We start from the raw sequence: 20365 nt of genomic DNA on the forward strand, positions 1-20365 counted from the left end.
TCGTGTTGGTCACGTGGCTATTTCTAGCCTATTGTAGCCAATCAGGGGTGATCAGTGCCTTGATGCTGGGGATGTTGGCTTGGTTGAGAATGTTGATGTGTCTTGGATCACAGAGTACGAGCAAGTGGATTTTTTTGAGGATTCGGTTAAATGTAGTTAAGAGAAGGCTTGAACACAGCAATTAGCTTAAATTTGAATGTTTGTTAAGTAATAATAAAATATGAAAAATAAAGGACCATTTATGAAGTAAATTTAAAAAATGATAAAAGAGAAATAAACAATAAGTCTCACCTTTCTGCCCATCGGGGACTCCTCCATCAATGGCTGGTCTGGAGGCTGAGCTTGTTCCTGTTACAGATCCGAGGCAAAGTCCGATGACTTGGAATGAAACTCTGTCTTATACAACGTAACGAACAACAAGGCACAGAAAACAGCAGATACAGTAGACACAGTTGCTGGCCGGTGCAGAAAGCACTGCTCCAGAAAAAAAAACGGGCTGCAGGTACCATCCTGGGCCTGTAAAGGAATGCTCACAGGACTCATTCAAGGTCATGCAGCTTGTTGAATATCATCATAAACTTTCCCAGGCTATTTTCCCATGCAGCTGTCAAATATTGTCGTTAACATTTTGCCCTTCGGAGTCTTCCTTCCCAGCAAATTCACAGGACCTTGCACAGGCACAATAGGTGGTACTGCTCCAGTGCCTTGAGGTGTTTGCTGTCGACAGTCCACTTCTCAGAACCTAATAGGACAGCAGGAACCACCACAGCTCTGTAAACCATGATCTTGTTGTTGGATCTGATGTTGCTGTAGTTCTTGAACACTCTTTTCCTCAGGCTTATACAGCACAGGTACAAGCAATGCTGGATCTCTTCATCAATAGTCTGCTTGGCCAACAGGACATGACCAAGGAATTGGAATTGATCAGCACCCTTTAACGCCTCCATGTGGACCTTGATGATCGAGGGTTTGCTTCACAATGCCAGGCCAGCTTGGCAGAGGATCCTCATTTTGCGGATGTTCAGGATTAGACCCATGCTGTCACACCCCTCCATAAAGATGCTGATGATGGTCTGGAGTACATTCTCTGAGTTTGTGCAAACACAAGCATCATCAGTATATTACAGCTCGATGACACTGGTTGGGCTACTTTGGTTTTGGCTTGAAGGTAGCAGACGTTGAATAATTTCCCACAGGTTCATGGAATCCCTACAGTGTGGAAACAGCCTATGTGGCCCAACAAGTCCACACCACCTCTCCGAAGAGCATCCAACCAGATCCACTCCTCTAACCCTGCATTTCCCATGTCTAACTCACCTAACCTAAATATCTCTGGACACTATGGGCAATTTAGCGTGGCCAATCCACCTAACCTGCACATCTTTGGACTGTGGGTGGAAACCGGACCACGCGGAGGAAACCCCTGCAGACACGGGGAGAATGTGCAAACTCCACACAGACAGTCACCTGAGGGTGGAATTGAACCCAGGTCCCTGGCACTATGAGGTAGCAGTGCTAACTACTGAGACCACTGTGCCACCCCCAAGTTAGCTCCACTCCAGTGGGGAGCTTAGCATTGAGGTGAAGCATTGCAATGAGGTAGATCGTCAACTGTGTTGGGGCGATGCCAAAAGGGAATTGGTTGGAGCCATTTGTCATTACAGCAACTTCCACGTTATTGTGGAGCAGGTGAAGGATTGTGACAAATTGCGGGGTACAACCAAAGTGGAGAAGGATGCTCCATAATGCTTCCCATTTGACAATATTAAAAACCTTTGTAAGGTCGAAGAAGGACACGTATAGGAGTAGGTTCTTTACTCTGCATTTCTCCTGGACCTTTCATGCAGTGAGAATCATGTCCATTGTGCCTCTCTGTGGCCAAATGTCACACTGTGAATCCAGGAGGAATTCCTCAGCCATAAGGAGGAGACAGTCGCATCTGCTTTTGGCTTAACTGTTCTTGGATCTCCTGATCATTCTCCTCAAACCATTCCAGGTGTTTCCTGGTTGAGTGGCTGATTGAGTTTTTGCAGAAAATAATAATTGTAGTCTTAAAAGTGGACCAGAGGCTGTGGGGATCCTGCGACTCAGTGTCGCAGAGGGTTGCTAGGTTTGTGGAGAGGAGTTCGTTATGAGGCGACTTTTTGGGTGTCTTTAAACGCCTAGCTGTTGAACTTTTGCGGCAATCCTTCTGAAGCCTCGCTGCAGCAGAGACAATGTTTATGTTATCCTGGCTTGGATCAGGCGATGGTCTGTCCAGCAGTGGTTGGCTCCTGTCATAGCACATGTAATTTTAATGTCTTTCCCATCTCTGATTATTGACGTAGTCAAGGAGGTGCCAGTGTTCGGAGCATGTGTACTGCCATGTTCTATTTGTTCCTTTGGCAGAACAGTGTGTTAGTGAGGAGGATGTTGCATATTATCTATGATCTAGAATATATTGCACTTGTCACGTTTCTAGTTTTTTTTAGTTCTTGGGATATGGTGCGGCTGGCTCGGTCAGCATTTGTTTATTAATAGCTCAGGGGCCAGTGAAAAATCAAGCACGTTGTTGTCGGTCTGGAATCATAAGTAGGGAAGTCCAGGTAAGGGCATCAGATTTAATTCCCTGAAAACGTTAATGAACAAAATGCATTTTTACAACTATCAGTATTGTTTTTATGATAATCATTAGTCTACGTTTTGATTGCGTATTTTTAAATTCAGATTTCACTTTCTGTCAAAGTGCGATTTGAACGCAGGTCTCCAGAACATTAGCACTGGGTTTCTAGGTTTCCATACATTGACACAAAGCCACTGCCTCACCATTGAGGACTGGGAGATGCCACAAAGTTCGTGTTGGCTCCTTGAAATTATCCTGTAGCGTCAAATTAAGCTGTTCTGTAACCTTCACATCTGCCTTAAGAGCACAGCTTCTGCTTAAAATGAGAAACTTCCATTTTGGTATCCCAGGGCATCCTCAGTCTGAACTGAGCTTCAGACAGCTGAAAGAAATGAAAGTGAGGACAGTTAATGCTGGCTCTCCTCGTCAGCCACAGCATTCTCCCTCCCAAAGGCTATGCTGGCTGTGGTTCTTGTTCCTTGGCATGTTAAACCCTTTGTAATTCTTGCCTCCTGAATTGTCTGTATAGCGATGTATAGAGGTTGGAACTAGGTTGCTGTCATTGACTTCAAGGTCATTGGCCCAGGTTAACAACCCCAGTCAATCAGGAAAGCCCTGGCTGGCCAATATAACCAGGAGATTTTGTTGCTGGTATCTTTTGTACACTGCTGCGTAGTGTCTGGTTAAAGTTAATGGGTCCCTGACAGCGCTCCTTCTTTTTCGGAGATGAGTACATCAGGGCTGCCCCTGTATTCTATGTCCCTCTTGCGGAGGAGGTTGTTAGGACTGGTGCAGTGCAGCTGGGCATGGGCGTAGCCTCTCGGCTTACACTGATGACGTGCTCCTCAGCTTCACAAACCCGGCTGACCTGGGGACGATGTGCAGGTGCCAGGTGGCGTACTTGGCGGCGTCTTCCGTTAGGATCATCTAGGCTAAATGTTCCGGACTGCTGGCCAGTCCACAGCAAGTGGACTCTGCCGCAGGAGCGATAGGGGTTCAGCTGGAGCACCACCCACCGCCTCTTTTTGGGAGTCTACCTTAGCCCGGCTGAGGAATCCTGGCCGGGGGTGAATTGGCAGGAGCTGGAGTCCAAAGTCGCTGCTCGCCTAGGCCGCTGGACAGTCTGCTCTGAGTGCTGTCTTACAGGAGTCGGGTGCCGGTCATAAACCAACTGGTGGCCTCCATGTTGTGGTACCGGCTGGCCTCTTTAGGTCGCTCCTCCTGGTTTTGTTGCTGACATCCTGAGAATGTTGGTCTACTTCTGAGACAAAAAGACACACGGGGTTGCAGCACACATTCTGAATCTCCCTATTGAAGAGGGCGGTCAGTCACTGGTGTGTGTCTGCACTCAGGTGGTGACTTTCCACCTGCAGGCCTTGCAACAATACCTTTTACGTTGAGCCTCCTCCTAGTTGGTGCACCCTGGTGACGTATTTTATTTCTGACAGATACACACCCTCGACTACGACACGCATCTCCTGTTTATCAACAGTGATGGTTTGGAGGTCGCCTTCAGGATGTTGCCTGTCTTTTACCACGACCTGATCACTGTCTGGGACATGGTCGACTCGCATCGTGCCTACCCTCTGGCAGGAGTGATGACCATCGTCAGAGAGCCACTGCTCAGGAATCCGCAACTCCAAAGTTCCAGGTTGGATCAGCTGTTGGAGGGGGGTGCCGTGACTGCAGTGGTGACCAGTGTCGGGACGTGCTGGCCTGGGCCAGATGCTGCTGCAGGGATTGGTTCACAAGGCCGTGGTGGACGTCCAGTTCATGGCCACTGTCAATGCCTTAAAACAGCAGTGCTTGGACCCAGCATTCTGCACCAGTTGGAGAATGCTCAGGTGTGCAGTGGAATCCCGTCTACGTGTGCCTCTGCTTGGACAGAATTTCACATTGTCCCCAGGTTCCCGTATTTCACCCAGGAGGCTGTGCCCCACAGCCTGTGCCGCCTGTGGAATTTTAAGTTTGTGTTACTAAAGATGTGAAACAGCAGGCCCTGTACAGATTGCTGTTGCACATCTTCCACCTCTTCTCCTTCATCCAAAGCCCAGACACGCACTGGCGCACCGTTTACCACTGGGCAGCGGGAATTTCCAGTCAAGATCGCTCTACATGGGAGTCCTCCCTCTTTCCCTCAGGGATCTGGGCTGGAGGGTGTTGCACACAGTGGTTCCATGTAACCACAGACTGTGGTGGCTTCCAGCCCAACTGTCTGTTTTGCGGCAATGCAGAGTGCATGGACCATGTATATATTGGGTGATGACGCTTACAGACCCTTTTCAGTTATCTTAAAAAGACCTCCTTTTGTGTTTCTGGCTACACACACTCGTGATCTTCGGGCACCTAGTACAGAGGGAGCATGGGCAGGTCGGAGGATCTCCTGGTGGGTCTGTTCCTCGGCCTGGCTAAACTGGCCATTAATAGGCCCAGGCAGCGGGCCATGGAGGAGGTCATTATGGCTTTTTGCCTGCCCCTCCTCCATGGCTACGTAAGCGCCCGGATATCCCTGAGAAGAAGCATGCAGTGTGCACCAGCACTGTCAGTGCCTTTCGGGAAAGGCGGGCACTGTGGGGTGTGGAGTGCTATATTTCCCCAACAAAGTGTATTTTGATTTGATTCCTAGCCCACCCCCTCACTTGTTCTTTCACATAGGCTTTGCCCCTAGAGGCTCTGCTTGATACTGATTCTTTGGTCACATGGGTGTTTTCGTAGTGGTGGCATGTTACTAAAGTTTTTTTTCCACTGCTGATGAGTGTATTAGCTGTGCCTCACACCTGCAAAAAAGAAAAAGATATAACCAGGAGATTAGATCTCTTCGGTTCAGGGACTGTCTCCAAACTGGCTGGCCACAGCCAGTGTAACGTGCACAAGTAAATAAAGGGTGACTTGGCGACAGGATACCAGCCTCGGTGCGATTATTTTAATGGAGACGAGAAAACAGGACGTTCTTGAAGAACGTTCACTTGCTACAGTCATCATGGAGCTTGGGAAGCATTTCTGGCATCATGCCTTTATTTAGGCGACTTGACTCATTTAATGCTGCCGTCGAAGACTGGACTGAGTATATGGAAAGAATGTAATACTTTTGCCAGGCAAATGACATTAGGGCAGATGAAAAACAACGAGTGATCCTTCTGACTGCTTGCAGACCCGCTGCATGCTTGGTTATAAGGGGCTTAACTTTCCCAGAGGCAAGAGACGCTAAAAGCTTCCAAGAGTTGACAGAGTTGGTTAAAGAATATTATGACCCCCAAATCTCCTCTAATTCTGAGACACTGGTTTTATTCGGCTGTTAGAGAGCCGGGGATTCCGTTTCAGGATTTTTGAATAGGTTGCAATGACTGGCAGAGGCATTTGGGTTAACCCTGAATAAGATGCTGAGAGACCATTTGATATGTGGGATTAATGTCATAACCATGCAAAAGCGCCCAGTAGCTGAAGCCCAACTGAACTTCAAACAGGCACTACAACCTGCTTTGTCATTGGGAAATGCGGCAAGTTGAGCTGGGGAATTACAGGTCATCCCAATGGAAGTGAAATCTCTCGCCACTCTGACTGAGCTTGGGGGCCACCACTTGAATGTAGGCACTCACAGAGCCTCACGCAGGGCATATCCTGAGCAGAGGAACCCTAGACCAGTCCACAGCAGAACCCACAACAAAGCTGAGCCTTGGCCAAGTAGCTAAAAAGTTCCTCAGGATCTGAGCCAGCAAGCCATTGTAGTTGCTGCCAGTGTGTGGACTCGACAGCAAAGGAGTTGCACAAGGCCTAACTCGAGTAAGGAAACTCGTGGGCTGGTACCCAGCAAAATGCACACCCTGGGAAGTCCCCTTGCATGTTATTTGGAACAACTGAATTGCTTGGTGATATCTAAACTGGAACTGATTAAAATGAATGTTTAGTTAAATGGTCACCCAGTTCCTATGGAGGCCGATACTGGTGCAGCTGCATCTGTGGTTGTCAAATTGGTCTTTAACAAGATTTGCTTGGGACTCCAATCCTTACGTTTGCATAAGACCTCAGCCAGACTGAAAACAGACACTGGGGAGCTATTGCAGATTAAGGGCATGACTTTGGTCCCAGTGTCCTACGAGAAGCAGTCGGTGTGGTTACCACTGATGATAGTAAAAGGCTCAGGCCCAAGCCTTTTGGGGAGGAATTGGTTGAGAAAGATTCACCTGGGTTGCTCAACATTTTTGATTAGAAAATGGCTGGCTCAGTGAAATCCTAGTGAAATACCTAGGAGTAATTCAGAAAGGACTTGGACACATCAAAGGGGCCACAGCCATTTTACCTGTTGACCTGATTCTGAGATTTTGCAAGGTCCACCCAGTGCCATTTGCATTGCGGGAAAAGGTAGAGGCAGAAATCAGGAGGCTGGATAGCAAAGGAATTGTCACTCCAGTGCAGTTTGCAGAATGGGCAGCACTGGTCATACTGAATGTGAAATCTGACGGCTTAGTTTGCCTGTGGGGCTTTTAAGGAAACATTAAACCGCTTCTCAGAGCTGGATATATATCTAATCCCTCGCATGGAACACTTGTACACAAAGCTGGTGAGGGGATATCTTTTATGAAGCTGGATGTGAGCCATGCCTACCTGCAATTGCAGCTGAATGGAGAGTCCCAAACATAAGCTACAATTAATACCTATAAGGGTTTATATCACTATGCAAGACTGCTATTTGAGGTATCATCACCCTGCACCCTTTTCTAGCCAACCATGGGAAAGTGTGTGTTCTAGGCACCCAAGCCTCCTACTCAGGCCACGGAAGCGACAAAACCGGATTACATGTGTGGGAAAATAAAGTGAGAGCGATCAAAGGAGTGTGTTAAACAAATCTCAGAATCCAAGGTGGATGCAGCCTTGATACTATTACCAGCCGAAGAAGAGGAGGAAACTCTACCGAGACGCTCTTAACACAGAAGGTGGGCTTCCATCTGGCACACATCGCCTGTGTCAGAGTTTGAACCAGAGGAACCAAACTTGGGGCGAAAATGTCGTAGGAAAAGCTACAAGCCAAAGACCAGGCCTAAATCCCTGGACTTGGCAGGTACTGATTGGAACCAGGTTGACCTTGTTGCCTACAAGGCCATTGATTGGGATTCTTAACCTGGCTCAATCAGGAAGACCCTAGGTGATGAGTATAGCCAGGAGAGGAGAATCTCTTCAGTTCCGGTGACTCACTCCGAGCTGGCTGGCGCACAAGTAAATAAAGGGTGATGGGATACTGGCCTCTCTGCAGTTACTTCAAACTGCAACAGCAATGATAGCACCAGCCTCACGGGATTCATTCTGCTTGGTATGCTGGTGCTATTAGGCAATTTCAGAACCATTGCATCTTCTCATAGTTCCTGAGCAGTCATGGCAAACACAAATGAGTCTATTTAGGTTGTGATGCACTATGACATGGAGGCCTCCCAGCAGGAGGGCCAAATCCTTGAAGAAATGTTGGCTGAGAGCAGATCTGATAAACGTTTTCAAAACCAGGAGTGGGCTTGATAAAGTGGATAGGAGAAAAGTGTTGCCACTTAACAAAATACAGAGAACCAGGGGGAACAATGTAAAATAATTTGCAAAGTAGCACATATGATTTTGAGAAAAGTCTTTTCCACATAGCGAGTAGTTTGAACCTGGAATGTACTACCTGGAAATGGTGAAGAGACAGATTCAATTGAAATATTCCGGAGAGCATCAGATGATTGTTCTGATAAAGTGATGTACAAGGGTTTTGAGAGAAAGGAAATTGGAAATTCATTGGCTGAATGAGCTCGTTTTGCACTGTGACACTTCCGTATTTCAGTGATTATAAGAACTATTAACATATTCAAATGGATGCAGTACAACCCACGTCACCGAAAAACATTAGTCTCGCAGGTCCACAACCTCACTTGTCCCACAATGCACTCAAGAAATACATTATTAAATATAACAGACTGTGCCCTTACATTCTTACAGCTCAGTGTGCAAGTATAGCAGCTCTGAGGGATTGAACAGCAATGAAACATGTGTAATGCATTTCTGAATTAGAGAATGTATATAACACCTTTAAGTTTGCCTGTGGTCACATCAGCTTTGCAGAGATGACAAACGTTCAGTTGTTATAGACAGTGGAATGGTGAGGACTTCTTGAGACCAAAATTTATCAATACTTTGGTCAATACAGCTATATGCGAAGTGCATCACTGAATAATATGGATATTTAATGAATGCAATTTCTCTTAACAGGGTTTACAGTGCAAGTATGCCCCAACTCACCCCACAGACAAAAATAAAATAACTTACCCCGACCACTATGAATGTGTTAAAAGCCATGTTTCTTCCCACTTGAGATTTGGCCAAAGATGGAATGTTATCCAGAACACGCTCCTGTGAGTGAGTTACAAAATATACCTGATAGCCTAGATTTCTCAGCACCCCCACCCACCTTTCATGTGTTGTGACACTGTTCTTTATTTTTAATTCATGGGTTGTGAGTATTGCTGGCTTGACTAGAATTCATTGCCTATCTCTAGCTGCCCTTGAGAAGGTGGTGGTGAGCTGTCTTCTTGAACTGCTGCAGTCTGTGTGCTGTAGGTAGATTGACAGGTGAGAGTGAGATCCAGAATTTTGACCCTAGTAGCATTGAAAGAACAGTAATATATTTCCAAGTCTGAATGGTGAGAGGCACATGGAATGTGTTTGCTGCCTAAGCTGATGACACATGCTGCAGATGTAACCTTGATGCAGCACAGTGCTTTATAGCAATGTGTCCTCCTTCTTGACTGTTCAGTGCTCTGGACAGTGACAAACAGCCTGCCTTCCTGTCTGCATTAAAACACAATGCAAGCTTTGAGTACATTGAACCTCCAAGGAAGCACAAATTATATGAGCATTCATCAACCAAGCTACAAACAATGAAATGCATCTTGTGCAGTTGAATGAAATGGATATGTCTTTGTATGCCAAGTGACCTGAGCATTGCAACATAAGGTGTTGGTAAACTTCAAAGCACAATGGGTGACATGCTGATTTGTATTTGAAGTTGGCTCAAGATCAGCCTTTGTGATGTTATGAGACTGGCATTTTCTTGATGCTGACTTCTGTAGAAGAAAGTTGAAAGCTGATATTTTCCAAGGACCTATGAAATATTAGCAAATGGACCACAACCTTTACAGGTGTGTTGGAGGCAAGTTCAGTCAAGGCATTCAAGAGCGCATTAAATGTCTGTTTAAATAGAAACCGTGTGCAGGATAATATATCAACAGCAGGAGAATGGCACTAACTCATGATGCTTATTTGGAGAGCAGGTGCAAAGATGATGGGCTGAATAGCGTCATTCTCCTCTGTAAAAATTCTGAGTCTAATTCTTTGCAACATTAGAATCTTCTCTTCTAATCTAAAATTTGTTATGCCTTACTGGAGGACTATGCTGGAAATCTTGGAGTCTTAGAAAAGGTAAAGATTTTAACAAATATGCAGAAATGTCCAATTTACCTGCCTTTCAGACCTAGGTTGACATAACGCATGGGCTAGGTTTCTGTACTTAACAAGAATAACTTTATTAAAATAGCCTGTGTTTACTGGTAAACAATATGACTGTTAGCAAATAACTGCTAGTAACATCGCTAATCCCTTTAAAAATTCCCACTGACAACACAGACAAGGGATGGGCAATCATGGGTGTTAAGGGTCTTGACCGGAAACTTCAGCTTTCCTGCTCCTAATATGCTGCTTGGCCTGCTGTGTTCATCCAGCTATACACCTTGTTATATCAGTAGTGCTGTGGTCTGTGTTCAGAGAATCTGCTGAGATGGTTCTTGTGCCCTTTGCAACACTGTTTCTTGATGCTTCTTGTCGGGATGTTTTCATTGTTTTGTAGGAGGCACATGGGGCTGGTTCACAATTTTACAGAAGGTCTCTGACCTGTTACTTAAAAGGTACAGCTTACAGCAACTGCTGAAGAAGAACAATAAACTGGTGTTCTTCAGGTTTAGTTTCCCTTTATGACAGAGGATAGAGAGAGCTCGTGAGCTAGTGGATGCTTGAATACTTTTCACTATCCTGTTAACAGTCCCTAAGCTGGTCAGCTACCTGAGAACCAATGACATAGTTGATGGTAGGCAGAAGGTCTTTGTCATCAATAAGTGGTCACTGTTCCATAGACTGGTCAGCTACTTAATACTGGTTGAGTTTCCATTTGAGTACAGCCCTTGGCTGCAGTTCATCTGTACCTTCACCTACTACTGCTAGAACCAATGGCTACGCAAACAGCGTCTACATTCTGTGCCTGTTACTTGCTTTCAAAACATGCAGTAATCCTTTCAGTAGTCTTTTCGTTTAAAAAAAAATATTTTCCCATTTCACTCCATAGTTAAAAATACAGAAAAATTTAAAAAATGATCTTTACACTATCTTTAGCCACGTTAGAGTCGTAGAGCTGTACAGCATGGAAACAGACTCTTTGGTCCAACTCATCCATACTGACTAGATGTTCTAAGTTCATCTAGGCCTGTTTGCCAACATTTAGCCCATATCTCTCTCAACCCTTTCATTTCATATACTCATCCAGGTGCCTTAAAAATGTTGTAAATGTCCCAGCCCCCAACACTTCCTCTGGCAGCTCATTCCATACACGCACCACCCTTTTTTGTATCATTCTCCTCTCACCTTAAACCAGTGCCATCTAGTTTTGGATTCCTCTACTCTGGGGGGAAAAAAAACCATATTCATTCATCTTATCTATGCCCCTCATGATTTTATAAAACTCTATATGGTCACCCCTTGACCTCTGATGCTCCAGGGAAAATAACCTGTAATGTAAGGGTGTACTTTTTGGGGGAGGAAGACTTTGACTGGTAGAGAGGATAAACTGGAAAGGTGTTTTCTGCTTTAGCCACCAGTTGGAGTTTCCTCTCCTTCACTGTTGCTGGTCATAATTCTGGAACTCTGCCTTTGCAACACTGTGGGTGTAGCTACACCACATTGATAGCAGCATTTCAAGAAGGCACTTCATTACCTTTTCAAGGCCAATTAGGAATGAGCAATAAATGCAGGCCCAGACAGTAACACCCAGTTCCTATGAAATAGATAGGAATAGGTCCTTCTAGGTAGACAATATATTGTTTTCAATGAAGAGAATATGCCACTGGGAAACAAATGTGAGCATCTGATGAATACTGCATCTCAAGCAGAAGCAACAGTTCAACAATTCATATTTTTAACTTGTAACCAGGTGTGTGAGATCATCGAAAGAAGAATCTGAATAACTACGCTGAAAATTATAACTTTCATTAGCAATTCTGGATACTTGCATGAATTCTTAATAAGAGACACGATCTTCTATGAAATGTAAGTGTCACACTTGAATGAAAGAAGCATAAAAAAAACTAAGATTGATCAAAGTGACTACAAAGGTGACACTAAATGTGAGGAGAGATTCATTCTGATTGCTTATTTGACTTTAACCGAGAATTGAAGGATAATGACAAGACAATGCGACAGAAGTTAAAATTATAGTCTAATAAAGTAGTACTGCAGCTGTCAGTTTCTCTGGAACAGTGCACAGAAAGATGGTTCAAGTTTTAGAACCATGGATAGTAATGCAGGAAGATAGTGAGGTTTATGTGTACGGCAGGGAGCAACCCAGTGTAAGAAGTGGAGCAATTGAAGTACAATAATATTCTCCATAACACAAGAGGCATTGCCACGAGAAGTATTAAATAAATCAGGCACACTGAATGGAGCCATATGTCTTTAAATGAGCATGGCAGCCTAAAGGGCAAATATCAGCTCACTCTAATTTGGAAGGGAAACAATGACTTGCAAGGCCAGCTCAAAGATTAATAGGAGCAACAAATTAAACTGAAGACAAACAGATGCAGGAATCAAGCCTGGCCCCTGGGAATTGAGCATGCCCATCAACAATAAATAAAGGTGTCACCCTAATCTATGTGGCTACCCTTTTGCCTCTGAGTCAGAAGATTGTCAATTTAAATCCCATTTCAGAGGCCTAAGTACAGAATGTAGGCTGGCAGTACCGTACCGAGATTACTGAGTTGAGTGCTGCGTAATTGGAGGTATCATCTTTTATAAGGGACATTGGTCAAAAATCTCATCGACTCTCTCAAACAGCTGTAAAACATTTCCACATCTCTTTCACAGAAGAGGCTGAATGACCCCTAGAGCCTTAGTAAACACTTATTCCTTGAATGAGATTGTTATTTCAGTTCACCTGGTCAATCCTCTTGGCCGGATTTTCTTAGGAGCAGCAATTACAGATGGGTCGCCACTCTGCTTCTACTTCTTCCCATTAAGACAGAACTGTGAATTTCTGGTAGGAGATTCTGATCATGGATTCCTTCAGAAATGTGAATTTACCTGAAATCCAGCTGTGTCATCGTATGTAGGATTTTCGGGGATGGCAAAGCATATGCTCACTTTCATGGCGGTGGTTACGGTATTCTTTGATTTAAATGCCCAGTATATCACCAGATATTTTGATAGCCCCTGTGAAAGGGTAAGTGTGTGTAAGGTAAGTAGGGTGTGAGGTGCGTAGAGTGAAAGAGTGTCAGGTGTTTATAGGTACCAGGTAAATTACAGAGTGTTTAGGGAAGGTCAGTAAGGACAGGGGTTTTGGATCTGTCCAAGTGAAGAGGTGGATGTTTGTGTCCGCAAGCTGGAGACGATCCTTGGGTAAGGGTGGGCGTCAGGTCCTGAGACAGAGGAGTGGTCTCAAATCCCAGAGTGGATGGGGGTCCCAGGGTGAAAGGAGTGTGTCAGATCCAGCAATGCAGAAAATGGAAATATTGGGTTTTGTTGGAGAAGACGGTCTCAGGGAGAGAGGGAGAGTTTCAGACCCAGCAGCAGGGAACAGGGGTGGTTTTCAGCTTCTGTGGGGAGAGGGGTGCCTGGGGAGATAGAGTGGTGTCACATCCAGTGGCAAAGAAGAAAGCAGTCTCAGGTCCTGGCAGGAAAGGAGAAAAGTGTCAAGGGAGGCAGAGAATGGGATCGTCTCTGTTTCTGTGGGAGTGAGTGTCCCAGTGAGAGAAGGTTGTGTCAAATGCAGCAGAAGTAAAGGAAGGGTCTCGGATTCAATCAGTTCCAGTGGACCCAAGATATGGAAAGGGGTGTCAGTCCCAGGGGATGGGAGGGTGTCAGATCCAATGGCAGTGAAGAGGGGGATGTTCTCAGGCTCACCTGAAAGAGGGTTCCAGGGTGGAGAGGGGCTTAATGGATCTGGTGACAGGGAAGGGAGTTGTGGTTTTAGGTTTTGTGGGGAGAGTGGCTGGTGTAAAGTCCAGCAGAGGGGAAGAAAGTATTGTCACATCTCATGGGGAAGGGTAGTTTTTGGGTCAGGGTCCAAGGAGCATAAGGGGTATGAGGCAGATGCAGTTAGACATTCTGTCTAATAGTTACCCAGGAGTTAGATTAGGTTTGGAATTGCCCAATTCTTTTCCTGGGGAAAATACTTACTTAACTGCAACAGAACCCTCTAAATTCTCTAATTTAAGTGCATACAGGCTAGTTGTACATCAGAATTGTTAACTTCCTAGATAATTTCCTTGGAGTTGGATAGATTGAGATTTTCAGAGCCCTGACACACTACTTGGATCTATTCAGCAAAAGTGACTGCTCGCCGAAGTTATTTCTGAGAACATAATACTTAAAAACTTTTATCAGATTTTTAGAATATAACAGTCATTATACACTTTGAACAGTGCTTCATTGTCTGTGAAATACTTTGGAACTAACTGAGATTATGACTGATGCTATAAAATCCAAGTTCTCTTTCTTCTTAAAACCTTGAAAATTGAAACTGCATCAGTGTTCTCAGTTGGTGGATATTTGGGCAGAGTTAAAGTAAGAATTCAAAACCAGAACTACTATTAAGGAAGTATTGTTAGACTTTAAAGACAAGACACAATGTAAGAAAGAAACAAAATAGTACAAGATGAGTTCCTATAGCATCAATTGCAATCAAACAGTGCCATCTGCTTCAAGAAAAAGAATTGTGATTATCACTACACTGTGTTGTGTGTCAGCCACTGAGGTCGCTGGTAGTAAAACTAAGTTGCCAATAAAATGCTCCTGTTTAGTAATGCAATCTTTGACTTGCTCGAGATAAGTGTTGATACAAAGTATGCCATGTTAGCTGAGAACAGGCTGACAACTCCCAACCTTGGATAAGGGGTTATGAATTAAGAATATCACAAACTGCTTCTTTTAATTGTGATGATTTTCCTTTGTGTTGTAGAGACAATAGTAACAATTTCCATTCATATGACATCTTTAGCATAAAGAGTTGGCAAATTCCTAGGTAGTTGACAAACAGTTACCCTGAAAACAGAGACTGTGGCAGGAGGTGAACAGTTCAAAGCATGATGGGTTTGGAGGAGGTTGGGGATAGTGATGAAAATGGTCAAGGAATGAGCTTCAAAGAGTATGATCAAGGAGACTAAATGAGCTGACATCAGGTGAAGGGAATGGACGCAGCAAAGAATCAGGAACAAGAGGAACAGAGCATTGGGGGTGTAATATAGGGATGGGGTGGGAGAAAGCTTTAAGTTATTTCTGGTTGAAAATTAAAATTTTGACCTGAATATTGAGATGCTTAAAGCCAGTTTAGATGAGAGGGCAAGAGTGTTGAATGTTCAGGACTTGGTGTAAAACAGAATTCATGTGGCATAAGTTTAGGCATTAGGAAGTTTATGAAGGATGACAGTCTCAAAACTAATGTCTAGAGTTGACAAAAAGATTTGTTGGTGAGGTAAGTATAGAGGTAGAAATGGAGTTTAAGCTTATCTGAGTTTTGTAGGCTGTTTGAGAATAAGCAAGAAGGCGGAGATGACATGGAAGTGGAATTTGTGATTGGGGTGTTGCTAACCATTTTAGCCTTTGTGATATTGAAACAGAAGAGGGATACAGAGAGGTGGCAGAGAGGCCAAGCTGTATCACAGCACATGTGTGGAAGCTGACACTTTTTTGACCGATGTTGTCATCAAATAGCAATCTTAAGAGAAGAGCTGAATCCAGCTATTAATCCTGGGGGGACCTTGAGAGTAAATGTGCAGGGAGGGGAAGCCAATACTGTCGATGGATTCATTCCCTTCAGAGAGGTCAGAATGGAACTGTAAGAGGGCAGTCTCACTGGGCTGCCTGATGACGAGACACCTTGAATGAGGATGGTAAGCTTGAAGAAATGGAGAGATAATAGAATCCTTATCAAAGCACCAGAAGTTGTCATCAGAGATATTGTGAACTGCAGATGCTGGAGAATCCAAGATAACAAAGTGTGAAGCTGGATGAACACAGCAGGCCAAGCAGCATCTCAAGAGCACAAAAGCTGACGTTTCGGGCCTAGACCCTTCATCAGAGTTGTCATTTGTTATTTTTACTTGTGTTTTAATACTGTGAGAGGACCACAAGCAGGATTCAAATAAACTGAGTGACAACAGCTTTAAACGGCAGGTTCATGTTCATTTAGGTTGACTGAATAATAGAAGTACAGTGTGCAGTGAAGCCATTTAACATATTTGACCTGTGCTAGTTCCACTTCTTTAACTTGAGCTGTTTTGTTTCATCCCATGAGGGTTGGAGTATTGTAACTGTTCTGACCATTCAGCTTTGACTTCATTATTCATGTCAGTACTGTTAGGAATAACACTAAATGTTGGTATTGTAAATCTTGTTACAGTGCTTCTATTCAGGATGAAGAGCCTCATGGAGGAAGTAATAACCCATGAAAAAAAACCCTTCCGCCCTTTTCTCCAAATTTATGATTCTGCTGCACAGGAACAAACTGCTGAGGCCTGTACTGGAGCTTCCCATCTCTATGCTCCTTAGCATTTCTCACCCTGTCTTCTTTATTTCTTATAGGGTGGTGATAGAGATGATGAAATCTCAGATGGAGAGCAAATTAATCCTCTCCAGTTGGAGTTTGTGGATGATCCGAACTTCAAGGTCAAAGTTAATTATTCTTACATGGCAGTGCAGATCCCAACAGATATCTACAAGGGCTGTGAGTATTATACAGAATTACACATAATGCAACAGAACAAAAAGCCATTTTACCCTACAAAGCACTGACGGTGTTCATATGCCACATAGATCAACTCTTACAACTCAGTCTACCAAAATACTGCTTTTTGGTTTATTGCCTATATAGATCATAGAACATTACAGCACAGTACAGGCCCTTCGGCCCTCGATGTTGTGCCGACCTGTCATACCGATCTCAAGCCCATCTAACCTACACTATTCCATGTACGTCCATATGCTTATCCAATGACGACTTAAATGTACCTAAAGTTGGCGAATCTACTACCGTTGCAGGCAAAGCGATCCATTCCCTTACTACTCTCTGAGTAAAGAAACTACCTCTGTCATCTGTCCTATATCTTTCACCCCTCAATTTAAAGCTATGCCCCCTCGTGCTCGCCATCACCATCCTAGGAAAAAGGCTCTCCCTATCCACCCTATCTAACCCTCTGATTATTTTATATGTTTCAATTAAGTCACCTCTCAACCTTCTTCTCTCTATTGAAAACAGCCTCAAGTCCCTCAGCCTTTCCTCGTAAGACCTTCCCTCCATAGCAGGCAACATCCTAGTAAATCACCTCTGCACCCTTTCCAAAGCTTCCACATCTTTCTTATAATGCGGTGACCAGAACTGTATGCAATACTCCAAGTGCGGCCGCACCAGAGTTTTGTACAGCTACAGCATAACCTCCTGGTTCCGGGACGCGATCCCTCTATAATAACAGCTAAAGCACTGTATGCCTTCTTAACAGCCCTGTCAACCTGGGTAGCAACTTTCAAGGATCTGTGTACATGGACACCGAGATCTCTCTGCTCATCTACACGACTAAGACTCTTACCATTATCCCAGTACTTTGCCTTCTGGTTACTCCTACCAAAGTGCATCACCTCACACTTGTCTGCATTAAACTCCATTTGCCACCTCTCAGCCCAGCTCTGCAGCTTATCCTATGTCTCCCTGCAACCTACAGCATCCTTCGTCACTATCCACAACTCCACCGACCTTAGTATCGTCTGCAAATTTACTAACCCATCCTTGTACGCCCTCATCCAGGTCATTTATAAAAATGACAAACAGCAGTGGACCCAACACCGACATTTGCGGCACACCACTAGTAACTGGTCTCCAGGATGAACATTTCCCATCAACTCCCACCCTCTGTCTTCTTTCAGCAAGCCAATTTCCGATTCAAACTGCTATATCTCCCACAATTCCATTCCTCTGCATTTTGTACAATAGCCTATTGTGGGGAACCTTATCGAACACCTTTCTGAAATCCATATATACCACATCAACTGGTTTACTCTCATCTACCTGTTTGGTCACCTTCTGAAAGAACTCAATAAGGTTTGTGAGGCACTACCTTCCCTTCACAAAAACCGTGCTGACTATCCCTAATCAATTTATTCTTTTCTAGATGATTATAAATCCTATCCCTTATAACCTTTTCCAACACTTTACCAACAACTGAGGTAAGGCTCACTGGTCTGTAATTACCAGGGTTGTCTCTACTCCCCTTCTTGAACAGGGGAACCACATTTGCTATCCTCTAGTCATCTGGCACTATTCCTGTTGACAAAGATGAGTTAAAGATCAATGCAAAAGGCTCGGCAATCTCCTCCCTGGCTTCCCAGAGGATCCAAGGATAAATCCCATCTGGCCCAGGGGACTTATCTATCTTCACCTTCTGAAGGATTTCTAATACCACTTCCGTGTGAACCTCAATCCCACCTAGTCTAGTAGCCTGTATCTCAGTATTCTCCTCGACAACATTATTGTTTTCTAGAGTGAATACTGTTGAAAAATATTCATTTAGCGCTTCCCCTATCTCATCTGACTCCACACACAACTTACCACTACTATCCTTGATTGGGCCTAATCTTACTTTTGTCATTCTTTTATTCCTTAAATACCTATAGAAAGCCTTAGGGTTTACCCTGATCCTATCCACCAACAACTTCTCATGTCTCCTCCTGGCTCTTCTGAGTTCTCTCTTCAGGTCTTTCCTGGCTAACTTATAGCTCTCAAGCGCCCTAACTGAGCCTTCACATCTCATCCTAACATAAGCCTTCTTCTTCCTCTTGACCAGAGATTCCACCTCCTTTGTAAACCATGGCTGCCGCGCTCTGCAGCTTTCTCCCTGCCTGACAGGTACATACTTAACGAGGACACACAGGAGCTTTTCCTTGAATAAGCTTCACATTTCTAATGTGCCCATCCCTTGCAGTTTCCTTCCTCATCCTATGCTCCCTAAATCTTTCCTAATCTCATCGTAATTGCGTTTCCCCCAGCTATAACTCTTGCCCAGTGGTATACACCTATCCCTTTCCATCACTAAAATAAACATAACAGAATTGTGATCGCTATCACCAAAGTGCTCACCTACTTCCAAATCTAACACCTGGCACCTGGCCGGGCTCATTACCCAGTAACAAATCTAATGTGGTTCGCCCCTTGTTGACCTGTCTACGTACTGTGTCAGGAAGCCCTCCTGCACACACTGGACAAAAACTGACCCAACTATAGTACTCGAACTATAGTGTTCCCAGTCAATATTTGGAAAGTTGAAGCCCCCATGACAACTACCCTGCCTCTCTCACTCCTATCGCAAATCATCTTTGCTATCCTTTCCTCTACATCTCTGGAAGTATTCGGAGGCCTATAGAAAACTCCCAACAGGGTGACCTCTCCTTTCCTGTTTCTAACCTCAGCCCATACTAACTCAGTTGACGAGTCCTCAAACATCCTTTCTGCAACTGTAATACTGTCCTTGACCAACAATGCCACACCTCCCCCCCGTTTTACCATCTTCTCGGTTCTTACTGAAGCATCTAAATCCCGGAACCTGCAACAACCATTCCTGTCCCTGCTCTATCCATGTCTCCAAAATGGCTACAACATCGAAGTCCCAGGTACTAACCCATGCTGCAAGTTCACCCACCTTATTCCGGATGCTCCTGGCGTTGAAGTAGACACACTTCAAATCAACTTCTTGCTTGCCGGTGCCATCTTGCGTCCCTATTTTGTCCCAATCAACTTTGGGCCTTGTACAGTATTCCAAAATGCATTCTGAACTTCGTAATGACATTGTAGGTCATAAAAAATACTTCAGAAGCTTCTACAACTCAAAGCAACTTCTGGCTAGAGAAATGGCTTAAGAGATTTAACATTTCTAGGGAATTGGGACCAATTCCAGGCCAGGTAGGACCTGTACAAGGTAGATGATTAAAGACCTCAGCAGAACTGGATTAATATCTTTGCAGTGAGATTTACTGGTGCATTTGAAAATGGGTTAAGCTAGCTTGCCAGAGATTGGTCACCCAAAAAATAATTCAGATAGAATGCAAACAAAGCTGGCTACGTAAAGTAGAAACATTCTAGATCAAAGTGAAATGCAGCAGAAACAAATGGCAACATGGAATCCACTCAATGCAGAATGATATTAACAGGAACGAATTAAAGTTACTTTATCTTGGGTGTGCACATCTTTCACAACCAGATAGGGTTATACTCCTGAGGACTTGGCAGGTGGTGAATTTGCAGGGTTATTTTTGCTTGCCATCCGAATGTGATCTGTGCTAGTGATGATAAACCCGTAACTAGAGGTATAGCCCTTGGGCTTGGCATAACAAAACAAAATTATAACTTACACCTTGCATATATGTGCAAATAATACTTGTAAATATTTCCCAGCTCCCACACAGATATGACATGATTAGCATTTAACAGTCACCTGTTCC

The 20365-nt window shown here is 44.2% G+C and overlaps 1 protein-coding gene across 3 annotated transcripts in view; it reads left to right on the top strand.

Moving 5' to 3' along the window:
* cacna2d2a (calcium channel, voltage-dependent, alpha 2/delta subunit 2a) overlaps positions 1-20365 on the top strand; it is an 815854-nt gene that overhangs the window by 530023 nt on the left and 265466 nt on the right. For all 3 annotated transcript variants that reach the window (XM_048547478.2, XM_048547479.2, XM_048547480.2), the window contains one exon: positions 16463-16604. In XM_048547478.2, the coding sequence (XP_048403435.1) occupies positions 16463-16604 (142 nt within the window). The remainder of the gene's footprint in view (positions 1-16462; positions 16605-20365) is intronic.

The sequence above is a fragment of the Stegostoma tigrinum genome, chromosome 11 (genome assembly GCF_030684315.1).
Source record: "Stegostoma tigrinum isolate sSteTig4 chromosome 11, sSteTig4.hap1, whole genome shotgun sequence".
Classification (NCBI taxonomy): Eukaryota; Metazoa; Chordata; class Chondrichthyes; order Orectolobiformes; family Stegostomatidae; genus Stegostoma; species Stegostoma tigrinum.